The 26,328-nt window shown below is 40.7% G+C and overlaps 1 protein-coding gene across 8 annotated transcripts; it reads right to left on the reverse strand.

Annotated features, from left to right (window-relative positions):
* On the reverse strand, positions 1-25,373 carry LOC309703271 (NLR family CARD domain-containing protein 3-like). 8 transcript variants are annotated; one of them, XM_082528016.1, is made up of 13 exons: positions 25,339-25,373; positions 24,227-24,522; positions 21,209-21,346; positions 21,032-21,124; positions 20,224-20,325; positions 19,120-19,198; positions 18,771-18,957; positions 16,810-18,613; positions 15,351-15,524; positions 13,059-13,232; positions 10,873-11,037; positions 2,244-2,290; positions 2-2,068 (listed from the first exon to the last, which is right to left on the reverse strand). In XM_082528016.1, the coding sequence occupies exons 3-13, from the start codon at positions 21,295-21,297 to the stop codon at positions 1,545-1,547; spliced, it is 3,438 nt and encodes a 1,145-aa protein (XP_082384142.1). In that variant the 5' UTR covers positions 21,298-21,346; positions 24,227-24,522; positions 25,339-25,373; the 3' UTR covers positions 2-1,544. The 8 variants fall into 8 exon arrangements, 7 of the variants coding, with proteins under 7 accessions (XP_082384145.1, XP_082384147.1, XP_082384142.1 ...); XM_082528020.1 differs by lacking the exon at positions 25,339-25,373 and having other exon boundaries at positions 16,810-17,005; positions 17,084-18,613; positions 24,227-25,067; XM_082528019.1 differs by lacking the exon at positions 25,339-25,373 and having other exon boundaries at positions 1-2,068; positions 20,224-20,322; positions 24,227-25,068.
* Between the last annotated feature and the right edge of the window lie 955 nt (positions 25,374-26,328).

Raw genomic sequence — 26,328 nt, forward strand, 5'->3', positions numbered from 1 at the left:
TAACAAAAGATTTATAAATGCACACATTTTGGGAACCATTTTTAATTCCTTTGCGAATTTTAATTTTCTGCAAATACAATTTTGTAGCATCCATGACACTTTTCTTATGCAATTGTACTCATACAATTACAAATTGGACACTGAACTTTGTATGTATTAAAAACAATGAGGGTCTACCTGCCAGCTGCATCCACCTCAACACATGCAACTGTTATATGAAAGCATATAACAATTTATACGCTTTCATACTGAACTCAACTGACAATTACAAAAACCATAAATGATAAATTTGAGTTATCTTCACTCTTACCCAGATGTGACCGTGTCTTCAGGCAGTAAGGTACATGTTCAACTTTTATTTTCTGTCGTGCAAAATTGCAGTCACCTCAAGGCACTTGATAATTTAAGGTAAAGACCTTCCAGTAACACAGAAAAACCCTTATCAATAGATAGCACAAAATTAAAATAAAGAAGTTGTTTACCAAAAAAGGCAGCTAATAAAAACCCCCAAACTTGATTACATGGAATAGCATTTAAAGATGTATCGAATGAAAGGTTGGACATAGAAAGCAGTGGTACTCCTACATAAAACCCATCACTACATAGCCAGTCACTAGCCAGTGAATAAGAAACTGACATTTTTCAACAATATGCACCAAATAAATGTAATAAATGTCAAATGTAGCACATTTTCACTTAAAAAATTAGCAAAGTAGCTGTAATTCCAGGTTTCTAAAGCAAAAAACAAAAAAAGTTAATTTAACAGATCAATTTTCACATTTTAATGTGACCTTTACTTAATTTTCATAAAACAATTTAATTTTCAATTTTTCGCAGTAAAGGGGGCACTATAATGGTTTGGGTGCTTTTTCCTTCAGTGGAACAACGGAGCTTCAGGAGGTGCAGGGGCATCAAACAGCTGCTGGCTATGTCCAGACATTGCAGAGCATCCCTCATGACTGAGAGCCCTCATCTGTGTGGTAACGACTGGGTTTTTCAACAGGACAGCGCTAAAGTACACAATGCCTGCATGACAAGGGACTTCTTCCAGGAGAATAACATCACTCTTTTGGACCAACCTGCATGTTCCCCTGCTTTAAATCTAATTGAGAACCTTTGGGGATAGATGGCAAGGGAAGTTTACAAACATTTCCAGACAGTAGATGCCATTGAAGAGGTTTTTTGGAGGTGACTCAACCAAAGCTGGTGCTGGTCTTTCTTTATTTGAAATTAGGGATTGTCTTGACCTTTTATATTTTTTGTCTTTGAAGATTCAAAGCAATTTTTCTAACATGAAACACAAAAGGTGCACGATTAAGACAAGACTAGTTTCAAATAATCAATGCAGCAACTGCTGTTTATTAGATAAGCCACATGCATTATGACCCATCTGAAGAGCATTCAATCAGTTTAAAACATCAACTGATTGAATCCGTGAATCTGAAAACGTGTTTCTGAGTGAAAGAGACAGACATGTACAGACTGAACTATCTGTTCAACAGTCAGAGTGTTTCTCTAACAGGAGGACACTCTTTACACTCAACTCAGCACAGACACACCGAGGAAACAGGAGACCAGAAACTAAACCCAGGATAAAGAGTTTGAGTGAAAGTGGTGTTGAAGGTGTGGAGGTGGATCAGAGTGTCAGAGGAGACACTGTAGAAGGACAGAGTGCCAGCAGGACAGTCCACATACACTGCTACTCTGTTAGAGACGGAAGAGGAGATGGATGTTTTTCTGTTATTGTGCCAGACAGAGTAACCAAGAACATTAGAGCACCACAGACTCCAGGACTGATCATTGTATCCAAACACACAGTCATCACTGTCTCCTTTCCTTCTGATTCTTCTGTAACTCACTGATATATAAACATTTCCTTTCCACTCGACCTCCCAGTAACAGCGACCAGTCAGACCATTTTTACACAGCAGCTGAGGACGGACATCAAATCTGTCTGGATGATCAGGATATGACCGAACCTTCTCCACACGCATCACCTTCATGTTGTTGTCAGACAGTTTGAGTCTTTTGTTTACTGTGTTTGTGTCGATTGTAAGTTTACAGGAATCTGATGGAGAGAACAAACACAATCCAGTTGCAGTTATTGATCCATCATCTGTTCATTGATTGACACTTTGATGATGACACCTGACATCAGAGATGTGAATGAGTGATGTGACAGTTTGAAGATGGTTGAATGTGTGCTGCTTTGTTTTCATGAATCATATTAAAAACAAACTTACACTTCCTCAGACCTGGTGTCAACCATTGTTCTCCAGCAGGCTCCACCCTGAAAGGAGGAGGGGGGGTCAAACCAGCACAGTCTCTTTCAGCATGCACACATGGACATTGCATGGCTCTCTTACACATACTGTTTTACATTGATAAAGGAACAGTCCAAGAGTTTCACAAATACACTTCAATCCATACGTGGATCAAACTGCTGATGATTTGGACTGATCCTGGATCTGTCAGTACACCACTGTATTGAATGAAATTGATTGATTCAAACTGTGACCTTCATTATCTTTATATTCCTCTTCTGTTTAGCTGGAAAGGACACCTCCCTGCGACATTAGAATAGGATCAATTAGAAAAGCTCTTTACTGAGATTGTACATGTAAAACTAAATGATGGGTGAGCTCACTCCAAGCGTGCAGGAATCAAATATAAATAGTAGACCGCAGGCATAAACACCAAACTGGACAAATATATAGCACACATTGGGAATCAGTAATGTAACATGTAACTGTACTCAATGCTGTAATTACATTACAGTTGTCTTGACGCAGCGTGGATAGAAAAGAAAAATCAAAAACAGGCACTTTCCTTCCTCCACACTGAGCTACAATCAGTTTTTTTTAGTTCGTGTCCCTCAGGAGGAAAATGCTGCAGTGGTTTATAGTGGAGATATACATTTGATTTTTAATGCACAAAAGTCTGATGATGAAATACACACCACATCCAGGACACAAACAACTGCATTATGCTGCTAACACAACTTTGGCTCTTTGCAACCCTGTGCACAGATGGCATGCTAACACAAAGTGACAAAGCCAGAATCCAGAGCAATGTTATAGCTGTGTAGATGCTGACTAGAGTCCAGAAACCCAAGGCTGATTTTTAAACAGACAACAAAGGCAGTGATGAGCAGTCAGGCTTGGAGAATCCATTTCTACCTGCTCACTTTTCTGCAGTAGAATCACTGTGAAGTCTTTGTGCTGCTTTGTGTTGTTGCTTTTGTGTCCATACACAAAAACTATCATTAGGACAGATTTATGTGTTAGAAAAAGAGGAAGTTACCAGAAACCTTTTTTTTTTTTTAAATTTAGTAGAACTTGAAATTTTTATCAGTGAGTAAACAATTAGTATTGTGCCCTCAGAAACATCATGTTATTCTTAGTACTGTATACTTGTAATGAATAAGTTGTCCTAACACAGATATCTTAAGTAAGCTTTACTTTGTTTCTTTTTTAGGGAACGAGTTTGAATCATTTTTTTAAGTTTGGGGAACTAATTGGATTTTACAGTGAAGTGGTTCAGTTAATTCATTTATTTGGCAAGTAATTAAGTAATGATTTTCAGAAAAAGGACAATTACTGTGTAATCCATGACTCTTTTGTGTAATGATCCCAACACTGGTAATGATAATAACTTATTGTTGTTTTTCTCTCATTTATTATTTTAATTCTCTCTTTTTCCTCTGCCCAAATGTGTTAATCCTGGCTTTATGCAGCCACATTTAAACCTCTCAGATTTTCTTTACCACCTCTGTTTTGGCAGGTTTTTGTCTTTAAGTAACTTTCCATGTTCATGGGATGTCCTACTCTACTCTGTATGCTGGATTTTTCAAAAATAAAGTTCAAAAAGAGGCAAAAACAGAAACATGGATTCTTTGTCTCAAACAGACTTGAGGCTATAATTGCTGCCAATGTTGCTTCAACAAATTACAGAGCCACAGCTGTAAATACTTGTGTGATATTATCTATCTATATATTATATTATATATATATTATATTATATATACAGGGAGTGCAGAATTATTAGGCAAATGAGTATTTTGTCCACATCATCCTCTTCATGCATGTTGTCTTACTCCAAGCTGTATAGGCTCGAAAGCCTACTACCAATTAAGCATATTAGGTGATGTGCAACTCTGTAATGAGAAGGGGTGTGGTCTAATGACATCAACACCCTATATCAGGTGTGCATAATTATTAGGCAACTTCCTTTCCTTTGGCAAAATGGGTCAAAAGAAGGACTTGACAGGCTCAGAAAAGTCAAAAATAGTGAGATATCTTGCAGAGGGATGCAGCAGTCTCAAAATTGCAAAGCTTCTGAAGCGTGATCATCGAACAATCAAGCGTTTCATTCAAAATAGTCAACAGGGTCCCAAGAAGCGTGTGGAAAAACCAAGGCGCAAAATAACTGCCCATGAACTGAGAAAAGTCAAGTGTGCAGCTGCCAAGATGCCACTTGCCACCAGTTTGGCCATATTTCAGAGCTGCAACATCACTGGAGTGCCCAAAAGCACAAGGTGTGCAATACTCAGAGACATGGCCAAGGTAAGAAAGGCTGAAAGACGACCACCACTGAACAAGACACACAAGCTGAAACGTCAAGACTGGGCCAAGAAATATCTCAAGACTGGTTTTTCTAAGGTTTTATGGACTGATGAAATGAGAGTGAGTCTTGATGGGCCAGATGGATGGGCCCGTGGCTGGATTGGTAAAGGGCAGAGAGCTCCAGTCCGACTCAGACGCCAGCAAGGTGGAGGTGGAGTACTGGTTTGGGCTGGTATCATCAAAGATGAGCTTGTGGGGCCTTTTCGGGTTGAGGATGGAGTCAAGCTCAACTCCCAGTCCTACTGCCAGTTTCTGGAAGACACCTTCTTCAAGCAGTGGTACAGGAAGAAGTCTGCATCCTTCAAGAAAAACATGATTTTCATGCAGGACAATGCTCCATCACACGCGCCCAAGTACTCCACAGCATGGCTGGCAAGAAAGGGTATAAAAGAAGAAAAACTAATGACATGGCCACCTTGTTCACCTGATCTGAACCCCATTGAGAACCTGTGGTCCATCATCAAATGTGAGATTTACAAGGAGGGAAAACAGTACACCTCTCTGAACAGTGTCTGGGAGGCTGTGGTTGCTGCTGCACGCAATGTTGATGGTGAACAGATCAAAACACTGACAGAATCCATGGATGGCAGGCTTTTGAGTGTCCTTGCAAAGAAAGGTGGCTATATTGGTCGCTGATTTGTTTTTGTTTTGTTTTTGAATGTCAGAAATGTATATTTGTGAATGTGGAGATGTTATATTGGTTTCACTGGTAAAAATAAATAATTGAAATGGGTATATATTTGTTTTTTGTTAAGTTGCCTAATAATTATGCACAGTAATAGTCACCTGCACACACAGATATCCCCCTAAAATAGCTAAAACTAAAAACAAACTAAAAACTACTTCAAAAAACATTCAGCTTTGATATTAATGAGTTTTTTGGGTTCATTGAGAACATGGTTGTTGTTCAATAATAAAATTATTCCTCAAAAATACAACTTGCCTAATAATTCTGCAATCCCTGTATATATATATATATATATATATATATATATATATATATATATACACACATATATATACATATACATATACATATATATATATATATATATATATATACACATATATATACATATACACATATATATACACATATATATACATATATATATATATATATATATATAACACCCAGCACGCCCCTGCGGGCGGTTTATCCTTCAAGCTCGGGTCCTCTACCAGAGGCCTGGGAGCTTGAGGGTCCTGCGCAGTATCTTAGCTGTTCCCAGGACTGCGCTCTTCTGGACAGAGATCTCCGATGTTATTCCCGGGATCTGCTGGAGCCACTCGCCTAGCTTGGGAGTCACCGCACCTAGTGCTCCGATTACCACGGGGACCACCTTTACCTTCACCCTCCACATCCTCTCGAGCTCTTCTCTGAGCCCTTGGTATTTCTCCAGCTTCTCGTGTTCCTTCTTCCTGATATTGCTGTCATTCGGAACCGCTACATCGATCACTACTGCCGTCTTCTTCTGTTTGTCTACCACCACTATGTCCGGTTGGTTAGCCACCACCATTTTGTCCGTCTGTATCTGGAAGTCCCACAGGATCTTAGCTCGGTCATTCTCCACCACCCTTGGGGGCATCTCCCATTTTGACCTCGGGACTTCCAGGTTATACTCGGCACAGATGTTCCTGTACACTATGCCGGCCACTTGGTTATGGCGTTCCATGTATGCCTTGCCTGCTAGCATCTTGCACCCTGCTGTTATGTGCTGGATTGTCTCTGGGGCATCTTTACACAGCCTGCACCTGGGGTCTTGCCTGGTGTGATAGACCCCAGCCTCTATGGATCTTGTACTCAGAGCTTGTTCTTGTGCTGCCATGATTAGTGCCTCTGTGCTGTCTTTCAGTCCAGCTTTGTCCAGCCACTGGTAGGATTTCTGGATATCAGCCACCTCCTCTATCTGCCGGTGGTACATACCGTGCAGGGGCCTGTCCTTCCATGATGGTTCCTCATCTCCCTCCTCTTTCTTGGGTTTCTGCTGCCTGAGGTATTCACTGAGCACTCGGTCAGTTGTATTCTTGGATGTTCGTTGTCTCATCCTGGACTGTGGTGCTGACACTCACCAGTCCCCGGCCCCCTTCCTTCCGCTTAGCGTACAGCCTCAGGGTGCTTGACTTGGGGTGAAACCCTCCATGCATGGTAAGGAGCTTTCTTGTCTTTATGTCTTGTCTTATATATATATATATATATATATATATATATATATATATATATATATATATATATATATATATATATATACACAAACCTCTTCCTCCACACCACAACAAATCCACACTTCCTGCTAGCTATGAATTATGGAACTGTATCTATTGTATCTATTAGGGGTGCAACAATACTCGTATCAATATTGAACCGTTCGATACAGTGCTTTCGGTTCGGTACGCATATGTATTGAACAATACAAAATTTTTTATTTATTTTATCAACTTTTCTTCTGACGATGCTGTCTGTGTTGAGCGCTCAGTGGATCTGCGTTCAACTACTCCGCCTAGGCTGCACTGTCGAGTGCAGATCCACTGAGCGCAGCGCAAGCTAGCAAGACAGAAGCTAAGCTTGTTGCAACATGGAAACTGCCTCAACGCTACCTGAAATTGAACCTCCCCCACCCTCATTCAGATCTGGTGTTCTGGGAATCCATCCTACCTGGCAAATCATCCTACCTGTTGTTTCTGCGCATGCGCACAACACGAAATTCAGTGGCAAATTGTCCTACCTTTGTGAATATTAGCTAGAAAAATGCTCTGACCGGTAATATTAACTGCCAAAACAACCTACCTTTGTGAATGTCACCTACAAGCATACTTAAACTGCTAAAATTTTGTGGCAAATCGTCCTACTTTTGTTAATCTGAGCTAGAAGCATACTTTAATAGCTACATTTCAGTGGCGAACCATCCTACCTTTCTGAATATGAGCTAGAAGCGTACTTTAACAGCTAAAATTCAGTGGCAAATCATCCTACCTTTGTTAATAACAGCTACACACATACTCTGACGGGTAAAATTAAGTGCCAAACCATGCTACCTTTGTGAATGTTACCTACAAGCATACTTTAACGGGTAAAATGAAGTGGCAAACCATCCTGACTGTATGCATATGAGCTACAAGTATACTCTAATGGGCAAAGTTAAGTGGCAAACTGTCATACCTACTTAAATTGGTGCTGGAATTACTCTGTGACAGCAGAAATGTGCATAAACTACTTACGGTAGGACGTTTTGCCAAAGTAGGATGGTTTGTCAGAACACCGGCATTTGGAACTATCTTGGTTTTCATGTGAAGTATGACCCTGATGGTAAGCGCGTCATGGACAAAAGTAAAACAGTATGTCGATGTGCCACGCAATGCTCAATTGGTGGGAACTAGTGCGTTAGCGCAATTAGCTTGTTAACGTGTTGATGCCGTCCAGCCCCACGCACGGGGCGATCCGCGGTAACTCGTTAACGGAGATTTGCCGTGTTACGGCGTTAAAGTCATTTTTTTTTGTGATCAACATTTTATTGATTTAAAACGGGGTTGGGGGGGGAGGGGGGGGTACAGACATATACAGCACAACTGTAAACTGCAGTAGCAAAGCAAACATTAGCAAACAAGGCATAGGGACAGCAAAGAAAAGACACAAAAACACAAAGTTAAAACCAATTATTGCCTCTTCCAGGAGATAACTCTGGATGAGAAGATTTTCCAAGCGTCAACAGTCGTGGGTCGAGCTTTATTTAATTTTGCTGTGGTATGTTCAAAACCAATAACACGGATAAGACATCGTCTCCAGAATGATTCCATACAAATGTCAGGACAGAACCACTGCTTTGTAATAGTCTTCTTTGCGGATGTGAATCCAGCGAACAACATTTTGCATTGCATTTGTTTTAAGGAGATTTCAGAGGTATCATTAAGGAGACAAAGACCAGGATTGGGAACATAAAAAACTTCCAGTACCTCAGATAACACAGAGTTCACAAAGACCCAAAAATTGGATACCACAGGACAGTCCCAAAACATGTGCAAAAACGTGCCAGGTGATGAATCATTGCAGATGTGACACGTTAAAGTCATTTTAACAAGATTAACACTGACAGCACACAACAAATATGACTGCACATTTACTCCGACATCATCCTAGTGCAAAGACAAGTGGAAGCAGACAAAAACAACAAGCATGCATGCTACAAACTTTACCCGAATCGTTTAGACAGCCGTTAGCACATGATTCTCCTTATGAGGACCTGATATGTGTAATATGCTGCTGAGAATATTGCCCAGAAGAAGCGTATAGTATAGCTTTTGTTTTGGAAAGAGACATTTCTCTGTAATAAACTCTCTTTTCCAAAGATGAGTGATTTCTCGATCAGATAGATTTATTTTATTATTTTGTTTCAGCAACATTAAATTTAAAAACTGTACTTTTGAGTTAAAATATATATTTATAATTTTAATAAATGACAAATTAAAAAGGAATGAACATTTTTTTGTATCGAAAAAATATCGAACCGTGACACCAAAGTATCGAACTGAACCGTGAATTTTGTGTATCGTTGCACCCCTAGTATCTATGTCCTCTGCTTTCATAAAGGATGCTCCAGTAGTATCTCCTCTTCTAAAGGAGGTAATTGTCATGGTACCGTGTCTGCCTGGCGCTCCCTGTGTGGCTACATGTGTGTTTTTGTTTTTGCCTCTGCTCTCTCTTGCTCTCGCTCCTCCCCCTCTCTGTTCTCCCTTTGTTTTCCACTATGCCTGGGCGGAGCTCATTATGGGCTCCCGCCCTTGGCCCACGCACCTGCCACTTCACACCTGAGAGTGATCTCCCTGATGACCTGCCCTGGACTATTTATGACAGCAGTTTGGTGTTATTCCTCGCTGGACCATTGTAGACTGCAGTTAGTTACTGTCAGTAGAATCCAGCTTTCTCCCATGATTTTTTTTCCTTCGCTAACTTTTTTTCTCTTGTAAATAGATTTCCCCGAAGCCTGCCCTCATGTCCCTTGGATTTTTCCCCGTGTGTTCGTCTCAGTGGAGCGTGTGTGGATTACTGAAGCGTTTTGTGGATTACTGCCTGTGGAATGTTCTGTAGAGTCCAAGTGAATCTCTGAGTGAGAGCGGAGTGTCTGTGCCTGTTTTCCCCAAGCCCCGTGAATCCCTGGAGCTCTGGTTTTTCCCTTCACCGTGTAAATATTCACCTGGTGTTTGTGTAAAGAATAAAATTTGTAAATATACTGTCAGCGGTCTGCACGTGAGTCCGTTCGGTCAGCCACGACAAAAATAAAGGAAGCAATGAAGCACCTTTCCTCAGTATTTGGAGAATTCAAGCAGCTCTTATTGTTTTTTTCATGCTTCCTGTGCTGCTTTGGATTTCGGTTTGATGGACTTGTGTCTTTTGGCCACTAAAGGCTCCTTTTGTCACTTCCTCACCTGCCTTTGCATCTTTCACCTGTCCTCAGTATTATTTTACCTTTCATACAGAGCATTTCAGGGTCAGGCTCCTGTGTATGTAGTCCATCTCCACCATCACTCTTCATCTCACTCACTTAGTTCAAACATGACAAATTTACTGTCTGTCGCACAGACCTACCTAAAGGTCATCAAGCTTCTTAGACTGTGCCCCTTTCTCATTTCTCAGTTTGTACATCCTCCACTGCTCTCCTCATATCTTAGCCCCTCCCACCAGAGACGTGAGCAGAGGAGCCAAGGAAAGGACACGAGGAGAGAGGAGTCATGGAAAGAGGTGTCTAACAAAATCCAGAGAAATCCAACAATTTATTTTCACTTATTTAATTCATCCAGTTACTTTAGAGGCTCTTAAATGAAGGATTTTGTTAAGAAAATGTTTTAGTTCCTCACATTTTTATACAATCTTTTTGTTCAACCCACTGAATTAAAGCTGAAAGTTTGAACTTCAACTGCATTTGAGTTTTTTCCTTTAAAATTCACTGTGGTAACCAAAATTACAAAATGTTGTCTCTGTCCAAATATTTATGGACCTAACTGTATGTCTACTTTTAATTAAAATCTCAATATGTGTTATCAGTTATCATTAATGTTTCTGCAAACAGACTCGTTGGAGACCCCCTACATAAAGATCCATGTACTATCCAACTAGACTAGTGTGTCTGTCCCTAAAAATACTCCTCCATGTGTGATTGTTCATGTCTCATCTGCAGGACACAAACAGGAAGTGAGTGAAGGACACAGGAAATGTTTTCAACTCTTCCTCCTCTATCAGACATTCTCTTCATACCTGAGAGTGTCCAGTGGATCCTTCAATCCAGCCGACAGCAGTTTCATTCCTGAGTCTCCTGGATGATTGTAGCTAAGGTCCAGCTCTCTCAGATGGGAGGGGTTGGAGTTCAGAGCTGAGACCAGAGAAGTACAGCCTTCCTCTGTGATCAGACAGCCTGACAGACTGCAGACACACAAAACATGAATCCATCTGTGAACAATGACTTTCTGTTTGTCAGATACAATAACATTATCCATTTACGTCCATTCAGTTTAATTTAACTTTATTTATAAGTGACTGTTTCCGGATAAGGTACCGGACTCCGCAATACAACTACCGGGGTTCTCTGTGCACCGTGCAGACAGGTCACAGGATCTTACTGGTAAAAGCAGAGGCGGTGGTGTGTGTTTCATGATCAACAACAGCTGGTGTGATTATGCGAACGTGCACCCGGTCAAATCCTTCTGCTCACCGGACCTGGAATACCTGATGATTAAGTGCCGGCCATTCTGGCTACCGAGGGAATTCACAGCAGTGATTATTACGGCTGTTTACATTCCCCCACAAGCCGACACTGACCGAGCACTCAGGGAACTGTACAGTGCGATCAGCAGTGAGGAAACTGCACACCCAGAGGCGTTTATCATGACCGGGGACTTTAACAAAGGAAACCTGAAGAAAGTTTCACCAAAACTCCACCAACACATCCATTTCAACACTCATGGAGACCAGCACATGTCCGACTACCAACCTCTGTATATTTTATATACTTTATTTTATTGTTTACTCTATTTTATTAATATCTATTAATTTGTAAAATATGTATGTATATACACACACACACACACACACATATTTAGTATACAAATTCAGTAATATGCATACACTCATATATTGTACATATATTTAGTCATATAATTCTCAGATTTAGCCATTCTTATATTTAGCTTGTTCTTATGGTATTGTATTGTGAAGCTCGCACACAAGAATTTCACTCACATGTACTGTACCAGTTTACCTGCACATGTGATGTGACAATAAAAGTGATTTGATTTGATTTGATTTGATTTGATTTAACAGTTTAAGGTAACTCCCTACAATATTAGAAAGTCCCAACCATCAGGCAATCGACTGTGAGCAGTGCTTGGTAATGGTGGGAAGGAAGAACTCCCTTTGATAGAAAGATCCTACCAGTGAAAACAGGCTACAGGAGAACCATCTACAATGACTGGCTGCAGGGTGAGGGGGAAGAGAAGAGATGAGCTCAGAGAGACAAGAACAAATCACAAACTAACAAGAGAGAAGACAAAAGTTAAGAGCATGCAGTAGTGACATATAAAAACATCAGTAGTGAAAAGAGGTGGGTGGAGAAGAAAGAAGAGTATCATGGGAAGTCTTGCAACAGCCTGGGCCTATAGCAGCATAACTCAGGATCACCTGATCCACCTCTAACAATAAGCTTTATCAAAAAGGAAAGTTTGAAGCTGATCTTAAAAGTAGAGAGGGTGTCAGTCTCCTGAATGCAAACTCAGAGGAGAGTGTTCATCTGCACAAGTTTAACTTGTCACAAAAGCAGAATTCCCAGTTAAACATTTTTTTGCTAAACATGAAGCTTTTACAGCTTTTCTCAGTGATCAATATATCAGGATGGGGACGGCAGTGACATCACAGATTTACCAGAATAAAATCTATGATCTCCATCTTTGTAACTCTGACACTGTGGACAGTGTTGCTGTTAGATTGGAAGTTTCTGGCACTGCAAACATTTACTGTGTCGCACACTGATCAGTTATCAATCATTATTTGACTAGAATCAATCACACTGATGGAAACGTGTGTCACAGGTGGATTTTGGAGATGTCATGACCTTTGACCTTTCTTAAGAGAGTCAGCTGTGGATTATTCATTGTTGTGTCTGATACTTAGAACTGTGAGGAAGAATGGTACACAGTTAATCGGGGTACCCTCTATCTGAATTAGGAAAGGTTGGCAGGCCGCGTGTGGGCCACGTTGAGTATCACTGTTTGAAATGTGAACATTGTTCTGCTACAATCAATGGACTAAACCAGAGAAGAAGTAAACAGACTTTACAATGAAGATCCTCAGTGTGGATCAGTATAATATCAGCCTTGTGTCTGCAGTTTAGTGTCAGCACAACTTTCACATCATATTCATCTCAGCACAACTAAAACATGGTGACTGACCTCAGAGTTTTGAGTCCACATCCTGAACTCTCCAGAAAGCCACACAGCTGTTTCACTCCTGAATCCTGCAGGTTGTTGGAGTTCAGGTCCAGCTCTCTCAGGTGGGAGGGGTTGGACTTCAGTGCTGCTACCAGATAATCACAGCTGATCTCTGACAAACCACAGCTCCCCAATCTGTATAAAGAATGAAAGATGTAAGTTTATTAGACAAAGTGTGTGCTTGAAATCAGTCAGTGTTTCATAATCTTTTCAGAGCTGAAGAAGGTTCAGAATGTAGAAGTTTAGAAAATGGAAACTCCAAACAGCTGAAACCAACAGGAAGCAGCTTCAAAAAAACACAAGAGAAAAAATCTCTGAATTTTTCACATTAAAGTTGTACATTTATCATAAAAAACATAAAAAAGTCATGTTTTTTCATTCCAGGATCCCCATGTCTTTTAAAGGTGAAGTTGGAAAGAAATGGACATATTTGAAGGCCATCACCTTTTTCAGTCACATTATTAAAGCAGACAAACTACAAGCTCATTTTCATTCCAACAAGTCATCTTCTGACCTGGACTAACAACACTGGCCTCAACTGTGTTTAATATTTAGGCACGTAGATTATTTATGTGCTTCAGCTCTTCTTAAATTTTACCACCAACACGTTTCAGGAGGAGCAGCTTTTAATTTGAAGGCCAGCTTTCTCTGTTTCCTGTTTTCATTGTTCTTCAGTGCATTAAATTGTGTTACACAAAAATAAGAAAAGCAAAGTTTTCAAGCGTTGAAGAATGAATTCACACGTCAATAAACATTTTCATCAGCACAAGCAGGAAATAGCCCAAAACTGCTATTTCTCATTCTACAATTTCAACAAATGCACATGAATTATACTTCATACACAGACCCACAGTCTCTGATTGCTCTGAAATCTCACTTACAGCTAATGGAAATAAAGAAAAGTCCAGACTGACAGTTTACTGTCCTTGCCCTGAGTTTCCACGTTTTCACCAGCTAGACAGTGAGATAACGATGATTCAATATCCAGACTTATTTTCCTTTCTGTGCTCATTTATTAAAGACCGGCCTCTCACCGTGGCTCTCTCTTTGACCATCGTAAAACTGAAAGCATACGAAATATTGTGTTAGCTAACCAACATTGCAAACTAGCTTGTTACACGCTTATTGCAAGCTAACAAGATAAAACGTTCATCTTAATCATAAAAATGATCATTAAGCAAAACAAAATAAAATTATGATTTTATCATCATTCATACTGACGGACAAATGTCGTCCAAAGCTACAACATTTTAAGGTTCATATGAGCTTAAAACAATAATACTTCAGCATCACGGTGAGCCATCTTGGATTTTTCTTTTTTCTAAAGTAACCAAAAAAATATTACAAAGCAGCCACTAGAGAGAGGGCAGTTTACAAAACCATATAATCCATCTTAATTTTTAAAAGACAGAACCAATGACTGTATAAAAGATGGACAACGCGACACCACCTCCTCCCATTGTGCAAAAATAAAGCCAAAATATCCCACTTGTGGAGGCTGCCATCTTGCATTTTTGGAGCCAGAGTCTGCGCAGTAGTGACTTGAGGTGGAGCGACTGTGTAACACTCCCGCCCACACACCCGCTAGACGTGACCGCAAACACGCCCCCTTACACTTTTTACGTAGCCCGGCTGCTCTAGTTTTTTGCTGGTTTACCGCGTTCCCCTGGCGTTTACTGGCGTTCCCCCAGACAAGCTAGAGGAGGAGGCTGGGGAGAGGGAGGACTGGGCTTCTCTGCTTAGGCTGCTGCCCGCGTGACCCAGCCCCGGCTAAGCGGAAGAAGATGGATGGATGGAACAAATAGCCTGCTCATTGGTGTGTCAAACAAAACATGCCACAGAAAACATGAACCAAACAATACTTCTCTTTTACAAAATATGTGACTGTAAAAACTCCTCAGACAGTAATTAAGAACCTCATAAGCCCTCCAAAGATAAATAAAAGGTGAAAGGACTGGTTCTTATATAGCTCTTTTATACTCCATCTGAGCACTCAAAGCACTTTATACAACTCGTTCATTCACCCAATCACACCCATTCACAAAAGAACATTATCTAAGCTGTTTTAGTGCTTCATGCACATTCACACTGCATCGGAGAGCAACATTCTGGATAGTAGCTGACCTGCTCTACCACCTGAGCTACAGCCACCCCGGTCAAAGGTCATTCGCCAATTCTACAAAGCTTGGTTGTTTATTGTTTAATATCATTCAGACCTTAAATGATAAGCAGTGGGAACGTTTGGATTCTGACCTGAGAGTTTCCAGTGTACAATGTGGACTCTGTAGCGCAGCAGACAGAAACTTCACGCCTGAATCTTGCAGGTCATTGTTAGTCAGGTCCAGCTCTTTCAGAAAAGAGGACTTGGAGCTGAGAACTGAGGACAGAGCATCACAGCTTCTCTCTGAGAGGTTACAGCCACTTAGTCTGTAAAAAAAACAAATTAATTAAATCAGTCAAATGAATTTTTAAAATGCCACCATGCAATACAATTACTGGTTGACTAAATAGCTTCATTAAAACACAGCTGTCCTTCTATCAGCACTTACTCCTTGTAAGCTTCACCTCCTCCACCTCGTAATTCAGAGGACATTAACATAAACTGTAAATCTAGTATAAACATCATTTCTGAGTCATGTTTGGAAATGTAATCTTCTCTGAACCATTTGCATAGTTTAGAGCCTGATACTGAAATATATCTGTGGACAGCACGGACATTCAAAGCAGCAAAGATCACAGAAGACGACTCTGTTCAATAAATATTACACTCATGCTGTCAAGAAAGACCAAAGGTAGGTAAAACTCTGGTTGTTGCAGCCATCCAGTAAGACATGCTTTGTATTTGCAGTCGTGCTGTAGTTTGTGACACCTGGTGGATGAGTTGTGAAGGATGATGAAAAGAAGATTTAAACCCAGGCCCTGGAGTCACAACTCTAACCTTCAGTACATCGGCCACCTGCTCAGCCAGGTAAGCTATAGCAGCAGTCAGTGTGTGAGTTAATTTGAAGACAATGATGAGAATAGCTATAAGTCAGGGGAAAAAACAAACAACTTATTATAAGAAGAGCAGGTTCAGGGAGGGACAACCATCTGCTCCAACCAGTTTGGGAGTGAGGGGAGAGAGCAGGCCAAAAACAACAAAGAAACAAAAAACACACTGTGGAAGACCGAGGCAGAGTTTAGTAATTAACTCAATTCAACAGTGGTGCATGAACACATGAAAGTGGAGAGAGGTGGGTGAAGAAGTAATGCTCATTACATCCTGGGAAGAGCCCAGAAACCTAAGCTTAAAAGTGCAACTAAAGACGTTTCTGTGGCTACAATGATTCACTGAGTAATTCAAATGCAAATGCTTTGTTTAATGCATGAGCCACCATGCATGTAAAAGTGAGTGTTTCACCAATATTTGTGACCAAAAATAGACCTGCAGTAGAAATGTATCTAAAAGCATGCATGTGAATATAAGGTATTACAACATTTGGCAGTTTTTAAACAAAGACTGATAACACAACAGCAGCACTGATGATCATAGTTTATGGTAGACTCAGCGTTTCGAGTACACAGAGTTCTTGAGCCATCAAAGAGGTTACAGCTGTATAGGAGTAATCCCAAACTTTAGGATACAAATTCATACAAAGACAGAAAGCCTGGTGAAATAAATTACTGACACAGTTGGATGTTTGAAGTAAAACATGAGTACAAATGTACTTACAGAGCTTTGTTGGAGGTTTTGAACACTGGCAGCAGCCTCAGAAGAGCCTCCTCCGAAGCAGAGTATTTCTTCAAGTCAAACACATCCAGATCTTTTTCTGATGACAGTAAGATGAAGACCAGAGCTGACCACTGAGCAGGAGACAGTTCATCTTCGGAGAGACTTCCTGATCTCAGGGACTGTTGGATCTCCTCCACTAGAAAACAATCATTCAGTTCATTCAGACAGTGGAACAGATTGATGCTTTTCTCTGCAGACAGATTCCGATTCTTACTGAGCTTCTTATTGATGTACTGGACTGTTTGTTGATTGGTCTGTGAGCTACTTCCTGTCTGTGTCAGCAGGCCTTGTAGGAGAGTCTGATTGGTCTGCAGTGAAAGACCCAGGAGGAAGCGCAGGAACAAGTCCAGGTGTCCATTTGGACTCTGTAAGGCCTTGTCCACAGCACTCTGGTAGAAGTATTTCTCTGAAGATTCTCCTGTTTCAGATTTCTTGGAGGTTGTTTGTTGGTCTTCCATCAGATTGAGTCCAGAGTTGATGAAGGTCAGATAGACATGAAGAGCAGCCAGAAACTCCTGAACACTCAGATGGATGAAGCAGAACACCTTGTCCTGGTACAGTCCTCTCTCCTCTTTAAAGAGCTGTGTGAACACTCCTGAGTACACTGAGGCTGCTATGATATCAATGCCACACTCTGTCAGGTCTGATTCATAGAAGATCACGTTTCCTTTCATCAGCTGATCAAAGGCCAGTTTTCCTAGAGACTCCATCATGTTCCTGCTCTCTGGACTCCAGTGTGGATCTGTCTCAGCTCCTCCATCATACTTGACCTTCTTCACTTTGGCCTGAACCACGAGGAAGTGGATGTACATCTCAGTCAGGGTCTTGGGCAGCTGTACTCCCTCTTTGGTATTCAGCACATCCTCCAGAACTGTAGCAGTAATCCAGCAAAAGACTGGGATGTGGCACATGATGTGGAGACTTCGTGATGTCTTGATGTGGGAGATGATCCAGCTGGCCTGCTCCTTATCTCTGAATCTCTTCTTGAAGTACTTCTTCTTCTGTGGGTCAGTGAACCCTCTGACCTCTGTGACCATTTCAACACACCTAGGAGGGATCATATTAGCTGCTGCAGGTCGTGTGGTTATCCAGAGGTGAGCAGAGGGAAGCAGTTTCCCCCTGATGAGGTTTACCAGCAGCACATCTACTGAGGTGGACTTTCTAGGGTCAGTTAGGATTGCAGTTTTGTGGAAGTCCAGAGGAAGTCGACACTCATCCAGACCATCAAAGATGAACACAACCTGGAAGTCTTCAAAGCTGCAGATTCCTGCTTTTTTGGTTTCAGTAAAGAAGTAATGAACAAGTTCCACCAAGCTGAACTTTTCCTCTCTCAGCACATTCAGCTCTCTGAAAGTGAATGGAAATATGAACTGGATGTCCTGGTTGGCTTTGTCTTCAGCCCAGTCGAGGGTGTATTTCTGTGTTAATACAGTTTTCCCAATGCCAGCCACTCCCTTTGTCAGCACTGTTCTGATTGGTTCATCTCTTCCAGGTGAGGCTTTAAAGATGTCTTCTCGTCGGATTGTTTTTTCTGGTCTGTCTGGTTTCCTGGATGCTATTTCAATCTGTCTGACCTCATGTTCATCATTGACCTCTGCAGTCCCTCCCTCTGTGATGTAGAGCTCTGTGTAGATCTGATTCAGAAGGGTTGGGTTTCCTGCTTTAGCGATCCCCTCAAACACACACTGGAACTTCTCCTTCAGAGCAGATTTAAGGTTACGATGACAAACTACAGCTTGAAGTTCTGAATGAGAAGAAATATGTAGAATATCATTTGAAAATGAAAATATACACTTAATTCCAAAAACAATGAATCTTTAAAACACGTTGGTCTTTCTCTTAAGACATTAGTAAATGTTTCATTTATCCAGCAGCTTAAATCTTTAGAGAAATCCTCTTACTGCTCTGCAGACGGTCAGCCAGCTCCTCCTGCTTCATTTTCCTCAGGAACTTCAGTGTGATCTTCACAAATGCCTTTCTGCTGCTGCTCTTTCGACTTGCTAAGCACTCTGGGTAATCTGCACTCAGAACCTTCTGGATCTTCTTCAGCTCGTTCTTCACAAAAGTGATGATGTTGTCCTCCAGCAGCTGGAACAGAATACTTTATGAATGAGCCAATCAGACTGAAATCATGGAGCCAAACATCAGATCCATGTTGGACACACTTACAATCCACCGGTCTACAAAGAGCAGCATGGAGAGGACTGTGAACACAATAGATGTAAAAGTAGTTGTTGTACATGTACAGACCATAAATATGGAGTCCAGGTGTGTTTGATGCTGCTGGGCAGACTGACCACTGGGAACCTCTGAGCTCTCCTGGTCCACTCTGTGGAGGAACCATGAAGAATCAGTTCAAGCACAAGATAAAGATCCAGTAGTTTCTGCTCAGGTAACTTCATCTGAATCAAGTTTGTCATGTTTTAAACTCAGATTGTGAAAATATCAGGCATTTTCAGTCTGTTTCATGGACTCTCTTTCATTGCTGATGGATGATGTTGCAGAAGCTCAGACTTCATTAAATTGAACAAATTAACTCAGTGGGAGGTAAAACTGATAAACCATCAACCACCTCTACAAGCAGTTCATTGCTCAAAGACCAGAACATTATCCCAGGTCTGCCCTCCACCACTATAACAACAGCTTTACAAACTGGGTAGATTAGTGTAGGACATGTGAGAAATACCTGTTGTGTCATTTTGTCACAAATCATCTGACACCTCTGAGTTTTTTCTAAAACAAACTTTGTATATTGAATGAATTTGTGAAAGTTTTACCGTCATACTAATAATACAATTGCAATTTGGTTCCTTAGTCATCGATTCATAAGTTCAGGAAAGTAGATGCGTTTTTCAGGGCAACCCCCCACACATTTAATCTCTATTGAAATCACTAAACAAATGTAACGTCTAGTATAAAGGTCACAATCTGAAGATCAAATCAGTTTTTGTTCCCTGTGATTAAGTCTGAGCATCAGTATCCTGGGATTTATCCACTACATCCACACTACTGTTGTTCAGTGTTCTCCTGGTGGAGGTCTCATTAACACCACCCAGTATGATCCGGGCTTTAGCTGCTTAGACGTTACCCTGGGTCTCTTTGTGACCTCTCAGACTGTTTAACAGATCAGACACAATGACAGATCAGAGAGAGAGCAGCTCTGTTCTTTAAAGACAAACATGAACCCACTCAGTACACACTTTCCCCACAGATATGAGCATATCTGTCCTGAAACAGTCTGACATTTTTATCTTTTTGTTTCATCGTTTTCTTTGTAAAAATCTGAGGATTTTTCAGCTCGTATTTATCCAGGAAAACGCAAACATCTAAAGGAGCTCATCACAGTTCTCTGACCTCGTTGGTCCAGGTTCATCACTGAAGTATGGAGGTTCATCTTTGGACAGGTCACTCCTCACAGACAGACAGCTGGATCCTGCAGACTGTGACCTCTGACTGCTGCAGGCACAAACATGTTTTATTCAACGATAAATTATCTGATGAAAGTCATTGAAGCAGCTCTGATCACACAGACTGCAGATAATGCAGCTGTTTCCTGTCAGTAACAGTCCTCTTAGATTAGAGTACAGCTTTTTACAGGAAAACAAATGTCCCTGAATGCAACAGTGAGAAACAGTCTGCCTCTGTGGCTGTGATAGCTGCCGTTAGGAGCGTTCATGTGTTTGCAGTTATACGAGGAGATGTACCATCATGGAGATGTTAACAAATCCTCAAATCCTACAGCATCACGTGGCACGCACAAACAACTTCCACTGATCAGAGCAATGTCCTCTTTAAGGTCTGCAAACCTTAGTTTGCTTTCTAGAGCAGTGTATCATCCTCACAGAGCACAGCTGGCATGCTTGTTTGTGTTAGCTTAGCCACTAGGCTAAAGTCAAACTACCCACTGCTAGCAGCTGTTTCCATCATAGTTTAGGATCCAGATGTGTGAGCTCTAAATTTGCACCTGTGATTAAAATAAATAGCTAAAAACAGCCAATTGTGTCCAAATATGTGTTAAAAGCAGATAAAATGACAGTTACACCTGTGCCTGTGTGTCCTTTGAGACACTACTCTCCTACAGAGATGCATTTTAGAAACCAGTAAACATCAAAATCATTTAAATCAGACAAACTGACATCAGTTCATGTTACTGACAGCTCACCTCTCTGCAGCAGACACTTTAAAATCAACGAGACCACCTTTAGACGTGTCACTCCTTAAGGACACAAAGCTGGATGGAGGTCCAGGCTGGTTCCTGTGAATAATGATGGAGCAGTGATGCGAGTGCTGAGCTGTGACATGGAGAATAGTCATGGACAGTTAGAGATGGTCATCTCACCTCTGAGATTTGGTCTGGCTCTCACGTTCCCCACACAGAATGGTTTTAGAGGGAGGGACTCCCTCCTCTCTGTCCTCACACTGATCCATGCTGCTCAATTTACATCCACATCAGCTCACAAACACTTTCTACCTTCACCTGCAGAGAAAACACAAATCATTCATGTGCACATGAACTGAAATCCTCTTTTCCATCATGTGTGCTGTCCAAATATCAACTCCTTCTTTCCTGCTTCATCTCAGTGTCAGCTGAGAGAATGACAAACCCACTATGTGTCAACATTTGATGGATGATGACACAGAAATGTGAAGTGATATTGACCTAAATGTGTCCTAATGATAATGAGAAGCTTTGATGAGTTGTGATTGTGTGAGCTGTTACTAGGATGTTAGCCCAGCCCTGAAATCTTTGCTATTTTCACTTGATAACAGAAGCTGTTATATATATATATATATATATATATATATATATATATACCTAAATAAATACAAGCAGGAAGCATGTTTTCATAGTGTTATTTAGCCATCAGAACATCCTACCTAAATAAATGCAAGCAGGAAGCATGTTTTGATAGTGTGTGTTATGCCTTTTGGTCAGAAGTCAATAGTTAATGCATAGTCTGATTAAGTTACATAAGCAAAGTGATAAATAAGTTCAAAGTTAAGAAATATTATAAGTGATTCATGCTAAAAACAGTTAAAATGTCTGGGTTCGAAATTTGCTCAGAGTGAATCATCGTTATCACAAGTGATCTTGTATTATATGTGAGGAAACGGGAGCGAGGGAGCGCTCTGATCATTAACATATCTTTGACGTATTTTCTCCGTTAATGCCGTGAAAAGTGCTTCGGCAGTATTAAAAGAGTGAACGAGTTCATGTGCACGCTAAGAGTGCCCTACACGCTTGTACCTTGGGAAACGTTCGTCTTTGTGAGTATTAATATGTTCAGAGATAACTTTTATATGTGTTTACCTGGAGTGAACTGCGATGCTAATGTAACGCACGTGTTAAGCTAGGCTAAGTTTGTCATTAAGATGTGTATTAGCTAGCAATTTATTTTCATTTTCTGTATATTTCAGTTACAAATAAGAAATAGCAAGGAGAAACCTTGAGAGAGGAAAGGCTTTAAAGGATCTTCATTAAAAGCAAGAAAAGCAAGCCTTGTGTGGAAGATCTCCTCTATTTTGTTCGCTAGCTGTCTAGCTTCACATGGTCACGTGTCGTGAGGGCAGCGTAGTGTGATTTGGCCATTTGAACGTCCTACCTAAATAAATGCAAGAAATTGATCAGTGTTGTCTTTGCTTACTTACTGTTTTTAGTGTTAACAATCCACATTGCAGGCACTGCATCTTTCAACATGTTTGTGGGTAGATTTGGATGTACCAGGTGTAAGTGCAGCCACTCAGCCTTTACTCGATGTGATCATAGCAGCAGGTGCAGATGTGTGTCACAAGTTAATCTAGTAGTAGGCTATGGTACTTGGCCACAGGTGGCAGCAGTGGACTGACCTGCATTGGAGACTGGTCCAGCTTGTATGTGGTAGTCAGTAGATGGGTTCCAAATTGAGGATTATATGCAAGTTTTGGAGACTGTTTATTACTGATCACTGTGTAACTGTGGATCATTATTAGATTGACCACACTTATACAGATTGTATATAACAACTAACGCTAAAATGTTCATTTGCAGAGAAAAGACACACGCAGACTATGCTAACGACATGTGATGTTACAACACCGGTGAAATATTAGTGTCATATATTTGTTCACGACATTTTTCTTATGGGCAAAAGTATTGATATCATGATGAACAAGGGTGGTGATTCTTATGACTTTGTGTATATAATTTGCTATTTTGTACAAATGTAGGCTGATAATACATACATGATATCATTTCATTCATTTCAAAGGTTTATTTGCATGACGCATAAACAGACACAATTGAAAGGTACAAATGTATTGTGCATGAAACGAATTCAAACGTGCTGCAGATGTGTGTCACAAGTTGATCTGGCTGTAGGCTGTGGCACTTGGTTCACTCGAGTCCATGTTAGTGCACAAAGTAAACTGCACGCTTTAGTAATAAAACGTGCGAGAGGAACGATAACGACGACAAGAGTCTCCCGATCGTTTACTCTTGCTGTCCTGTGAACAACATCGGCGTGGTGTTAATTTTTTGCTGTTTTCGGGATCGTGTCGCGCATGAGGATATCACCAGGTAAACTTGCCACATTTTTAAACATTTTGTTGTTCAACAGCATCAACACTGACGGAGTGTGTTTGAGATAACCTCACAAGTGTCACAGATGACACATTTGGCGTTTTTTTTTTTTTGTTTTTTTTTTTTTGCTGGTTTGTCGGTAGCAGCTACTGAAACGCAAGTCTGCCATACATCTGTTCGACCAACGCCAGTTGATCTAAACGCCAGTAGATCTGGAACACCAGCAGCTTTACAGCTGTGGCTCCAGCAAACATCAGCTGATACTAGAAAGTAATATTAAATAAATGCTAACAACAGCTGATCAAGCTTAAACGTGTTGTTCTTGTTTAGCGTGACATCCACTGGTTTCCTCTTTCTGGCGCAGAGAGAAAAGCCGATCAGCTGATCATTGATCAGTTTCATGATTGAATTAGCAACTTTCTACCTTAAGTAGTGATAGGGAGAAATCACGTTCCTTTTCACCTCAACTTTAAAGTTCAACCTTCCCGGCTGTAATTGGTCCAGTCCCGAGTCGATGGCCAATCCACCACCATTCATTTATACCGTTAAAAAAAAGAAAAGAAATAAAACCCCATCTGCCCATAAAATCGAAAAATCACAAGTGGCCCGGTATGCCCGATGGCCAGTCCAGCCCTGCACAGCTGATGTTAGCCAGAAAAACATTACACACCGACTTTAAAGGAGAGACCGGAAATAAAAACACACAGAGTTAGTTGTGTGAATAAATCAGACATGAGCTGAAGAAACAGTAAAGTTCCTAAAGACAAACTGTTAAAGGAGGAAACAAAGCACACTTACAGTTTCTTCAAACACACCAACAACAAGCTCCACTTACTTCCTCATTGTTCAGCTGCTTCCTGGAAAGCCAGTAGTGATGTGTCAGTCTCGAACGAAAGTGAATGACGCAAGCCCCGTCTCCTTATTGGCAGCCGTGTTTTGTGTTTGTTTTTCTTTCTCTCACCCTCTGTCTCACACTTTTTTTTCCGCTTCACTCCGCATGCGAGGCTTGTGCTTTGCGCTGGGTCAGGGGGGAGGGGCGGTAGCTACACTGGCAGTAGCACCGGTGTCCTGGGAATCCATCCGACCTGTTGTTTCTGCGCTTGCGCGCAACACAAATTTCAGTGGCAAATTGTCCTACCTTTGTGAATATTACCTAGAAAAATTCTCTGACCGGTAAAATTAACTGCCAAACCAACCTAGTTCAAAAAAGAATGACTTCATATAGGGAAAAATATATATCACATGTGCAGGACACCTTAAACTAGTTTTTTAATTAAGCAGCAAGGCAGAACAAAATCGGGGCTGTATCAAGACACGAGGACTAAACCCCAATTCAACCAGACCCAGAACTGATCCGGAATTAAAACAGGACTACAACAGTTCAAAAGCAGGATTACTGAGGACTTAACCAAGACAGAACCAGAGTCAGAACTAGATGATAGTAGCACTAAAAATCATCATAGACCTGCACTACACTTATTGTTTTAATTCTACCAAAGTCCACTATTTAGACTGAGAAAAGTTTATATAATTATTTAAGATAAGATAAGATAACTCTTTATTGTCATTGCACAGTCATACATAGTACAGTAGTACAATGAAATTGGAAAAACTGTCCTACGTCGGCACTACATATAACACTACATATAACACAACACGACACGATATGACACATCACAACGTAACAAACAACACAACACAGTATATTAACTTAGTATAAAAAAGAAGAATAAGTGTATGTGTATTGCACACTGTTAGCCTTGTTGTGCAAACAAGCCTGCATAACTTAGTAAATGTAGAATTTGAAAAATAACAAACCTAAAAAGAAACACTAGGTACGAGATACGTGAGTACCTATGATACAGTGATACTTTTGGTAAACGACCATTTGACTAACATGTGTGTCTCACCTGCTCTTGTTCATCTCTGTTCTGTCCTCATTCTCTCTCTCTCCCTCTCTGTTCCTCTCTCTCCCTCTTTGTGCTGACAATCATCAAATATACAGTTGAAACCAGATATTTATAAACTCTTCAGATCAAAACACAAACACTTTTTTAATTGTAACATCAAATCAGACTAAATGTTTATTTTTTTAGATTGATAAATATAAAAAACATATTTGTTAACTTTAAGAGTAAAGAGAGAAACTATCTGTATTTCTTGGAGCTGTACAACACCAGCTGCTTTCTGTACCGAGACAGGAATATAAAGGACCGAGCTTGGAGGAAGATATGTGAAGAGATCGGGCAACCTGGTAAGTTCATTCATTTCTCTTTTGAAAGTTTTCACTGACCCGGGGAAGCCGCACAAAAGCTAGCAAGCCACCGCTATTTTCCCACTGACGTACAAATACCGTTCTGCTTTTATGCATGTTGTCATATAGGAATATATATTTTTTATTAATAAACAGCACACAGTGGTCCCGCTCATCCGTCACTGCTTCGCTTTTTCGCTGATTTTTTTATTGCACCGTACAGCATTGCATTCTGCAGCCTGATTGACAAATCTGCTCTGTGTCGTGTCTCCTGCGCTTGCCAAATTTATCATGTTTGGTTTTGATAACCATCACGTTCAATAGAAAAAACAGCACAAAAACACCCATAACTATGAGCCTCATTCGGAAATAAACACCTGCACCGTGAGGGAAAAAGGTGCACGAAAGTGGTGGGCAGATGAAGACAAACGGCGGCATAATAATACTTTTACGTTTTGCAATCTACAAAGGTTTGCACTTTGAGAATCAATTGTGAGAACTGTGACCAATGTTCATGTGTGTGTGTGGAAAACAGTGTATAAAGTGCGTGACCAGGGGCTAGTTATTCTGAGAACCCCTGCTGCAATAAATGAGGGACCACTGTCTACTCTACGATTATTATATTCAACCTGTTAACATTTAATAC

The sequence above is a fragment of the Aulonocara stuartgranti genome (genome assembly GCF_965226115.1).
Source record: "Aulonocara stuartgranti genome assembly, chromosome: 3".
Classification (NCBI taxonomy): Eukaryota; Metazoa; Chordata; class Actinopteri; order Cichliformes; family Cichlidae; genus Aulonocara; species Aulonocara stuartgranti.

Bases quoted from the DNA above. Each gene is read 5' to 3' on its own strand.
- LOC309703271 (XM_082528016.1), bottom strand. From the start codon at position 21,297: ATGGATCAGTGTGAGGACAGAGAGGAGGGAGTCCCTCCCTCTAAAACC. The intron at 13,233-15,350 runs GTCAGAATCCAA...TTCTTTATACAG, and splicing joins TGTACACTGGAAACTCTCAG to ATTGGGGAGCTGTGGTTTGT. The intron at 2,291-10,872 runs GTATGAAGAGAA...TCCTCCTTTCAG, and splicing joins GATCCACTGGACACTCTCAG to GGTGGAGCCTGCTGGAGAAC.